The sequence below is a fragment of the Lactuca serriola genome, chromosome 2 (assembly GCF_051521515.1).
Source record: "Lactuca serriola cultivar US96UC23 chromosome 2, Lser_US96UC23_V15, whole genome shotgun sequence".
NCBI lineage: Eukaryota > Viridiplantae > Streptophyta > Magnoliopsida > Asterales > Asteraceae > Lactuca > Lactuca serriola.
In genome coordinates, this window is record NC_136409.1 from 171645724 (window position 1) to 171656497 (window position 10774).

A 10774-nucleotide genomic window follows, 5' to 3' on the forward strand; every position below is an offset into this window, starting at 1 on the left:
TATCCATAGAAAGGTGTCGAGAAGCCATACACTTTTAGCAACCCATCATAGCCTTGAAGTTCCCCGAACCAAACCCAAAATTCATAAAGGACCAAGATAACAAATTACGATTATACCCTTAGGCTCCGAAACACTATCGTACACTCGGATCACTTAGACTTTAACATCCTCATCCAAAAAGGGCCAAATCCTTTATTCCCCAAGTTCACAAGCCTTATGATAACTGATGATCGGGACGCAACCCCGAATAATGAAGCGATTCGAAACCGGGTGTTACACAACCTAATAAACCTATATAGTTATTAGTAGTATCACAAACGTGTTATATCGGTGGAAATATCTCCGACAGTAATATATCATATGTCAAAATAATAAGTATTTGATTCGTGAATGTAAAATGAATGGTTATTTTAGTGTGCTGGATTAAATCTAAGTGTGTTGTAACCATATTTAGGTGTACTTGGTGATCTAAGAAGCTTATGATTACAAATTAAGATAATTCTTAGTTAAGGACCAAGGGGAGTACATAATATTGAACATATATCCCCATAAGATGCCTTGTGATGAGATATATTTTGTATTGCTTGTTAATGTATGTGTTTATCTGCGTATTTTACTCGCAATGAGTTTTTAAGATGAAAAAAGTTTAAAGACTGTGGATGTCTTTTAAAATGTTTTATCATTTTCTAACAGACATGTGATGTTGTATAAATCATGATCTTGTTGCATTCATTAATACAAAGATATATGTGAAAAGCCTAGTACAATATGGAAACTTTATGTTGTACATATGTGGTGGTTTATATCCTTCCTTAATTTTCATAGAAAAATGATATGATCAAAGTTGTTAAAATCGGGATCTTGTTCGGAGGATTGTAAGATCATGCGATCCTACCTATAAAACCTTGTCGGATTGCAATATGATCTTTTTGTATGTAAGATCGCAAACATGATTGTATGATCGGTATTTGATCCGATCCTACTAATCCATGAAATTTTCCAAATTTTAATCAAAAATTTATTATCTTTACCTCTATTTTGTTTGACCTAGTTTCTTACCCAAAGGTAAGTCGATAATAGCTCCATTCTTGTACTGTTTTAGGAATTGTAAATAACCAACAACCTTATAATTCTTTTTCTTCTATTACGTTCATCCTCATCGATGGTAGAATTTGAGATTTAGATGCAGATTGTTATTAATTTCTCTCTTCAACAGTTCAAGCTCAACAATAGATGTGAGTTTTTCTAGTTTCTTTTTTGAGTGCTCAAGCACTTTTCATCGAGAGGTTGAAAACTTGTGGTTTTTAATTGAGCTTCAAAAGTTTAAATTGTTATTAATTTCTTTCTTATAGTTAAAGTACATAAGGTGTTAAATTTTTAAAGCAACTAACATGAAGGTTGTAAGTTGTTATTATTGTATGATAAATGATTAGTCTTAATACTCTTTTAAGATATTTAACCATGTCATTAACTCCTACACAACCACTTATCTTGTTGAGCTATTTAAGTTTGAAATTGGAAAAAAAAAGATTTTATAAACAATCAATTATCTTTTATATCACTTTTTTGTGAGATTTTAAGACTGCGAACCCGTTCTTGAAAACTTGAAAATGATCTTATGTATAATCCCGATCTTAAAACATTGGATAAGATGGACAATTTTTTTGGAAACTACAAGGACAAAGCTATAAATGATTAGTCTTAATACTCTTTTAAGATATTTAACCATGTCATTAACTCCTACACAACCACTTATCTTGTTGAGCTATTTAAGTTTGAAATTGGAAAAAAAAAGATTTTATAAACAATCAATTACCTTTTATATCACTTTTTTGTGAGATTTTAAGACTGCGAACCCGTTCTTGAAAACTTGAAAATGATCTTATGTATAATCCCGATCTTAAAACATTGGATAAGATGGACAATTTTTTTGGAAACTACAAGGACAAAGCTCATTCCTACAAAGCTCGTTACGTTTTCATAATTATCCTCAAAATGATTATGCTAAACCATAAGGACCAAACTTGTAATTTGAAACCAAAAAAGAAAAAGAAATACAGATACAAAATTAGAGCATATACATAGACTATGTTGAAAAAGGAAATCTCCACTCCACTTTCAACTATTCCCATAAAGATTTCTCCATACATTCTCTGCAAAAAGACACTCATTCCTACATACAGTAACCCTTCTTTTTTCTTTTACGAAGCTAAATACAAACCCCTGTCATTTTCCGTTAAATAAATCACACAATTTTTTATAACAGCAGAGATCAAATTCTAGTCTTTCACAATATACACACATTTTTTTTTCTATCCTAATGATTTTTAAATGAAACATACACTACGTGTTTTCTAATTATACCTTTTTTTTTTTTTAAATCTTGAAAATCACAATACAATCTATCTTCTGTAAATGTTTTTCAAACTTCACATGATCTATCAAAAATAATGAGAGATACCGATCTGATCAATTGTTATCTAATATTATTATTCTATTTTTGTCGTGAAGAATTGTTGATCGAATTTAATATTTCATTTTAATCTTTTTGTTTCAACGACAAGAAGAAAGTTTGTTGGAAAATCTTGGGGCACTGTATATCAATCAGATCCAGAAATTTTGTACAAATAAGTGCAAAATCAGTTTTTCAAATTTGGGTAAAAGTTGATAGTTTCTGTAATTACTTTGATTAAATTCAAGTAGAATCTAATCCACTTGTTCTTCATCGGAATTCTAATTAAAAAAAAATCGTAGAAGAAATTTTGAAACAAAAAATCAGTATTCAATACTACTACTCTGTTATTGTTATTGTAATGATTTCTGGAAATTATCTCTACATTTTCCAAAAATAAGATCAAAATTTATTCAGGAATTGTCACCAGAACAGGCCTCCATGCTCGTCTAAGTAACCGCTGCCGTAACGTCCCCGGCAAATGCCTAAATCTTCTTGACCCACCGCGCCGGCCAATCAGATCGCCGTCACCACTCCACCGATTCGTCTCTTCACTACCTTCACGTCCACCGTCATCAAGCGGCGGAGACACCGAAGACGACACAAACAAGTCCTTTAACTTTCGTCTTGCACCGTTATCCTTCCCATCCTCCGACGAAGAATCAACATCGCTTCCTCTCCGATCTACAAACTCATCAGGTGGCGGCAACCGCCGGGTGGTTTCGCCGCCGCCGCGACTCAGTAACATCCGTAGCGTCTTCCGTCGGCGGAGGTGAATAACAGGGCTTGAGGAAGGACTCCGCGTAGGACTTCCGGCAACCGCGCATTGTGTCGCTAACATCTTGAATTTCTGCAGCGTCGCCATTGATTCCGATCTAACAAAAGGTCATGTAAATCAAATTGTTTCTAGAAATCGTGATATGACAAGAAATGGATCAATCATGAAAGAAAAACCTAGATCCGAGATGCTTATCGTGTGATCTAGCCATAGAAAGTATAGATTCTTTGTTTTTTCTACACACTAGAGAGAGAGAGAGAGAGAGAGAGAGAGAGAGAGAGGTTAAAGAAGTGAAGGAAAGCAACTGTTAACGCCGGCAAGGTTAAAGTGACAGGTGATAATACGGGCGGATTTGTAGGATGGAATAGCGGTGGGCCCATGCCACGTGGACGATAACAGGTAGTTCCGAAACGGTCTTTCCCCTGGGTCACGCCGTAGGGGATACTTCTACTACATGTACTTTTTACTTCTTTCTTTACAAAATAACAATTTTTTCATAACAACTTTAGAGTATACTTATTGTTTTCTAGCTATATATATACATATATTATTTTATTCAAAAATTTATTTTAGAATGTGCATGAATCTAGTTTAGTCTTGTCTGGTCTTTTATATTCTTTTAAATTGTTAACCAAATACACTACAAAAATTAAATACTTTATTTTCTATAAACATTATTGTTGGATAGTCAAAAGGTGTCTATCCCCCTTAAAGGTAGTGGATTTAAAGCGATCGTAGCTCATATGTGTCATTCTCTTAGTTGTTTCTTTCAACCTAAGCGTCTATTGGTTGCGACTTAAAGTTTTAGAATGGAGATTGAGATTTGAAATCGAGAAATAATTCTTTAACGGTTAGTGTTTCATAGTTTACAAATAATTTTATTGCTCTAGGTTGCAACATGAAATTGTCAATCACACAATTTATTTTTATTTATAACAAATGGTGTATTCAACTATTTAAATCATAAATTATAACACATACATGGATGTTGGGGGTTACTAGGTATAGTGATGGTTGTATGTTGCTTGAGTTTACAATTGTGCACAATTTGGTGGTATCAAACTTCTTTAAAAATATTGATGCATATTTGATCATCTTTTCAAAACAGGGGAATTGCACCCAAATTGACTTCCTCTTGTTGCGTAAATGAGATCATGTGACATGCATAGGTTGAAAGATGTTAACAAGAGAGGTATGCATACATCGCAACATAGAGTAACCAAGAGTCTTTTACAATGTTGAAGCCTCGCTTTCCTCTTTCATATATTTCATGAATTACATACACAAGTTGAATGAAGAACAAAAAAAAAAATTAATGATTTGATTTGGAACTACTAAATGAAGGGCTAAATAACTCTAGATTTTCAACGCATCAAGAAATTGGTTGAGATATATGGGAGAGAAATCATCTCTTATGGCCTTCACCTCCAACACAACCCGAAAATAGAGAATTCAACCCTCTTTTCATCAATTCATTTATGCAAGTAGGGAGGATCTAAAGCTAACCCCCCTTCTATTTGAGGTCAGGTGGCCTTACCCTTTATAAGTACCCAACCTTCTTTTTGTTCTTCCTTCTAGTCACCTCCACGAACATGCCACTTAGGAGTGTCTACAAAACATATTCTACAAGATATCATATTAGGACTTGAGGTATACCCACCACAACATTATACCAAAAGTGTTGTCATATCACTACCACATAATCACTACACCCACACGACACCATTTTAGTGTAATCAACACTCCAAATCATCATACCAGTTTTTTTTTTTAATTATCAAAGAGCCTTTGGCTAAAGGTTAAGGGTTCAAATCCCTTGGTGGACAAAAAATTAATTTCGCAGTAGGGTCTAATTGATGTGTTTTAACCATTATTATTTTATAATTATTTGATATAATTGATATTGATTGAAATTTCAAATCAATTAACAACTCATGGTAAGTGTAACAAAAATTTTGTCACTACATTTTGGAGTTCATATCAAATTTATCCACATATTTAATTTTTTTTTTTCACTTGAATCTTGTTCGAGTAAGTAAGCTCATCAAACACTCATTATTTTTTGTTACATTTATTTAATCTATTGGCAAATCACTTTTTTGTTTTCATTCTCCATTTTTGGAACCAAATATTACACAACTAAATATGTGGATAAAAATTTGATATGAACTTCAAAACACACACACCATGGAATGAGAAGAAGAGAGATGCAGAAGGAAAATAAGAGAGAGGAAGAAGGAGATTGGCTCAATGCATTGGAAACCATCATCTCTTCTCTTAGTCGTTTGTTGCCTTCCCTTGTAGATACCACGAGAGACCACGACCATGACACTGGGAATGGTGTGCATGACCGTGTCTACCTTGCTACTGGGCACGAACGCCTCTTGTGACAAGCACATCCCATGACCTTAGGTTGTCAACAGTTGTGATCTAACAATTATGATATAGTCCAAAATACATTTATAATAATAAAGGCTATATATCATTCGTAAACGAGTAGGCACATAATGATAATAATATTTAAAAATAAAATAAAATACCACATATACCTAAAACGAATGTCTAACCCATTTAAGCTATAATTTTTAGACAAAACTTCATAAAGGGTCTCTGTGGTTTTCAAAAGTTGCATGAATGATCATTTTTGATAACACCGTTCGTTTTATTTTGTTAGTATGAGGGTAATTTGGTCTTTTTAGGTAGTAGAGACTGAGTTTGTGATAACGGGTAAACCATAAAAACCATTTATGGAATTTATTTATATAATTTAATTTGAGTAAACTGTAAATTTGGTCCTTGTGGTTTGCAAAAAATTATGTATAGAGTCCAAAATCTTTCGACTTGCACCATTGGTCCAAAATCAGATTTTTTTTTGTGGTTTCAGTCCCTGTACATGTGGCCCAACTCATATGTAGAAAACATAAATAAAATTAAGCACGAAAACATAGGTTGTCGACAATTGTGATCTAGTCCAAAATACATTTAATTATGATACTAAAGGCTATATATCATTCATTAACGAGTAGGCACATAATGATAATAAATATTTAAAAATAAAATAAAATATCACATATACGTAAAACTGTCTAACCCATTTAAGCTATAATTTTTAGACAAAACTATATAAGCGGTTTCTATGGTTTACCAAAAGTCACAAACTCATTCCTTGCTAACTTTTTTTAGGAACATGTTCCATATGGTTTCCAAAAGTTGAATGAATGGTCCTTTTTGATAACACCGTTCGTTTTAGTTCCTTAGTGTGAGGATAATTTGGTCTTTTTAGGTAGTAGAGACCGAGTTTGTGATAATAGGTAAACCATAGAAACCATTCATGTAATTTATTTCGATAATTTAAGTTGAGTAAACTGCAAATTTGGTCCTTGTGGTTTGCTAAAAGTTATGTATAAAGTCCAAAATCTTTTCGACTTGCATCATTGGTCCAAAAGCAGAAACTTTTTGTAGTTTTAGTGCCTGTATATGTGGCCCAACTCATATGTAGAAAACATAAATAAAATTAAGCACAAAAACATAAAAAAATAAATCGAAACATAGACAAACTTGAATTTATACCGACATGTATATAAAAAACAAGTAAGTTAAAGAATTAACGAGTGAAAGTTCTAAAATCATGTCGATACGTTGAACACCTTCAATTATACCGACACATATATAAAAATAAGAACATAAAAAAAATAGTTCTTTTAGGTTAACGAACGGATGTTATTTTGAAAAATCAAATTATGTACAATACGGGGGATAAACATGAAAGTTTATAAAATGTAGGGGTGAAAATAATATTTTACGAAGTTCAAAGTGAATGGTGAAAATGAAATTTTAATAAGTAAAAGGGTGAAAAGTCATAAGCTCTTAAACTTAAAATATAGAAAAAATGGTATCTCTAGTTTACCCCTGTAGTAGAGCCACATAAATTTTAAGTTTGGGGTACAAACATTATCAATATATATTCTATGTAGTTACCCATCATGGACATTAAAAAACATTGTACAATGTCTTTAGCGGGGGTACAATAACATAGAGCATGTTTATAAATAAATTTATATAAAACATATTTTTTGGGGATGTTGCAGTACCCCCAACGCCCATATAGCTCCGCCACTGGTTTACCTATTGTCACAAACTCAGTCCCTGGTATCTAAAAAGACCAAATTACCCTCATACCAACGGACTAAAACCAGTGTTAGCAAAAATGATCATTCATGCAAGTTTTGAAAATCACAGGGACCATATTCTTCAAAAAATTTAACAATAACTTAGTTTGTGACATTTGATAAACCATAAGGACCATTTATGTAATTTTATCTCATTTTTATATAAATAAAGCTGAAACATAAGATGAGAAATTTAAGTTATAAATTATTTTGTGGGAAGATAAAATTGATATAACAGTAGTTAGTTACATCTAAACAACATTAACCATTTTAACAACCACGGTGCATGATAAAAATCATGCTATATGTTTGGAAAATGAAAGAATTGAATTCAAATTATAAAGATACTGTTATACTAGTATGAAAATAAAATATGTTAGTAATTGTAAAGATACTGTTATACTAGTATGAAATAATATATATTTTTTTTTGAAAGGACATCAGGACATGTCATTTCAAGATTGAAACTTGTCCTATTCCAACTTCACATACTTATATCATTTTAGTGTTTTTATATCACATTTGACGTTATCTATTGTTTAGAAGCATACAACAGTTATGACTATCTTATTTGATAAATTCATAGTAAAATAATTTGTAGATGTATTTTTCGTATAAGCCCATCAACATACTTAACACTAGTTCACATGTGTTTACGTTTGTTTTGGTATAAGCCCATGAACCTACTAAACTCTAGTTCACATATATTTATGAATTACTAACCTTTTATTTTCGTTCTGACAACTTAATTTATAGTTGTATTAGTAGGGGAAAAAACACGAAAAAGAGTGAAAGGAACTAAGGAAGTATCAAATCATTTAATACAATTTTAATTTTAATAACAAAAGTAGTGAATAGTAATTCTAGGAAACAAATATGAACTATGAAGATGAAATAAACTCAATCACCTACCTTCCTGCGCCTAACTCTCAACCAATTTGCCGGTGATCCCTGAATCAGATGAAGGCGGATTACCACCGTCCTCCACCACAATGTCAACCACCTCTGGTTTTTGAACATTCATCTTCTCATTCTGTATCCCTCTTAAATTCTCCACCACTTCTCTCATCGTCGGCCTCATATCCTTCTCAACTTGCAGACACCAGAAACCCAACTCCGCCACCAACGTCACCATCCGCCTCACATCACCATCGTTCTCGAACCCAATTGCCTTGTCAACCAATTCACCCAACCGACGATTTTGAATCCTGTCAATAGCCATGTTAGCCAAGTTAATATCATGCCTGTGTCTACTCGTGTCAACGGCTTCTAACGACGATAGGAGCTCCATCAACACCACCCCGAAGCTATAAACGTCGCTCTTATCTGTCAACCGGTAGCACTGGTAATACTCCGGATCCACGTATCCCGGCGTCCCTTGTGGCGCGGTGGAGACATGTGTGACGTTGAACGGAAATAATCTTGACAACCCAAAATCAGCAACCTTGACTTTGAAATTTTCGTCTAGAAGGATGTTGCAGGTTTTCACATCACGATGAATGATGTCGGAGTCATGGAGGTATGCTAATGCTTCCGCTGTCTCTAACGCGATGTTCAACCGCAATCGCCAGTTCAGATTTGAGTTCGAGTTGGCGAATTTTCCATGAAGATGATCGGCGACTGTGCCATTAGCAACGTACTCGTAAACTAAGAGAAGTTCTCTGCTTCTTCTTGAAGTGCATCCATAGAATTTCACCAGGTTTTCGTGATCTAACATCGTCAAAATCTCGATCTCGTTCATGAACTGTTCCACACGCTTGAAACTGTTTTTGTATAAGCGTTTCACCGCCACTTCTCGACCATCCGTCAGCTTACCATAGTAAACGGTGCCGAAACCACCGTCTCCGAGTTCTCTTGAATCGTCAAAGCCACCGGTAGCTGCTTCCAGTTCATCGCAAGTGAAAACCCTAGTTCCGAAATAGGTGCTGGTTCCCAATTCCGTTGTTGAAGAAGAATAAGAAGTAATGCTCGCCGGAAAATTGGTAGCAACGCCTTTGCTTGAAACAGTCGTTGTCGCACTTTCTTTGTTCTGAGTTTCATCATCTTCTCCGGCAGGATACCTTTTCTTCCGTTTCCTGCAAACAAAGAGTCCGGAGACAATTCCAATGGCAGCAAGAATGGCGCCGGTGATAGGAAGAGCTATAATCATGGATTTTTTCTTTGACGAAGAACTGGTTTGAGTTGCGTTAGCCATGGTGCACGTTTCTGCGATGAAAGGTTCGGTAGAACATGCACATGAAGTTCGATTTGAATCATAATCGTAGAAACAACGACCATTTGACTGAGTGCATTGACTGCAATTAATGGCATCGAGTTTCCAATTAACCTCAAATCCTCCCCGGAGAACTTGATCCAAACCGGTTGAATTCACCAATCCAGTGGATTCGATTGCCATTACAGGAATCGGGACAATGACACTGTGATTACAGATTCCAGGGCCTTGTTCTCCGGGCAAAACAAGAACTTTATCAATCCCATTATCATCACAAGACAATGAATCAAGAGGAACCCCATGAAGCTTGAAGGAATCTGGGCATCCGTAAAGGAAAGTGATGTTCATGTAAGCTGGAGAGTAATCAAATAGGTTGTGATTAATGGTGGTGTTGACGAAATCATGTGGACATATCGATTCCTTCACATCTTCTCTAACGATCTTTAACATATTGGATGTTTGATCGATGCTTAGAACATGGTATGTCATGTTGTTTATGTCGATAGTAGGGGCATTTTTGCCATTACAGTCGAGCTCGAAGCCTGGATACCCACAGTAGATGGGATCTTGGTGTTTCAAGAAAGGGTATCGGATGTTGGAAATATTCCCACAAGTGAATGACTCGGCACAATTTTCATAAGATTCATGGAGGATGCTTGAAGCTCTTTGAGCTACAATGAGAATTAACAAGTTGATTATGGTTAAAGAGGAAGGACACCAAGAAAGGATTTGGGACTTCATTAGGAAATGATGATCTTTGTGTTTGAATTGATGAAGGTTTATTAATTGCTAGTTTTTGTTCAAGATTATGGACCTAATTATCCAACTAACTACAACCATAATTAGAATTTCACTCCATCATCAATTTAGGTCAAGTTTTGGTGGAATTTGTTGACTTTAGTGTTGGATAAAAGAAATTTGGATTTTGACTTGTTAGTAAAATTGATGTGTTGTTACATTCAATATGATATAACCAAAAGAGGTCGTTGACCTATATATGCCCATTTCCAATTGCCAAGCAACAACACATAAACACATTAAGAAGATGGAAGATAGTAATAATATAGATATAGATATGTTAATATATATTTTCGGTATCCCAGTATAGTACTATAGTTAGGGCTACTATATAATATATAGTATATTGTAGAGTGTAGTTATTC

General features: G+C 34.3%; 2 protein-coding genes across 2 annotated transcripts; both read right to left on the reverse strand.

The window, feature by feature from the left end:
* Positions 1 to 2760: 2760 nt before the first annotated feature.
* LOC145087399 (50S ribosomal protein-like protein) lies at positions 2761 to 3561 on the reverse strand. Its single transcript, XM_079025350.1, has 2 exons — positions 3407 to 3561; positions 2761 to 3327 (listed from the first exon to the last, which is right to left on the reverse strand). Exons 1-2 carry the CDS (start codon positions 3439 to 3441, stop codon positions 2862 to 2864), a joined length of 501 nt encoding a protein of 166 aa, XP_078881476.1. The 5' UTR covers positions 3442 to 3561; the 3' UTR covers positions 2761 to 2861.
* A 4627-nt stretch (positions 3562 to 8188) lies between these two features.
* On the reverse strand, positions 8189 to 10359 carry LOC145087400 (LEAF RUST 10 DISEASE-RESISTANCE LOCUS RECEPTOR-LIKE PROTEIN KINASE-like 1.4). The gene has a single exon (XM_079025351.1). The coding sequence runs from the start codon at positions 10350 to 10352 to the stop codon at positions 8322 to 8324; it is 2031 nt and encodes a 676-aa protein (XP_078881477.1). The 5' UTR covers positions 10353 to 10359; the 3' UTR covers positions 8189 to 8321.
* Between the last annotated feature and the right edge of the window lie 415 nt (positions 10360 to 10774).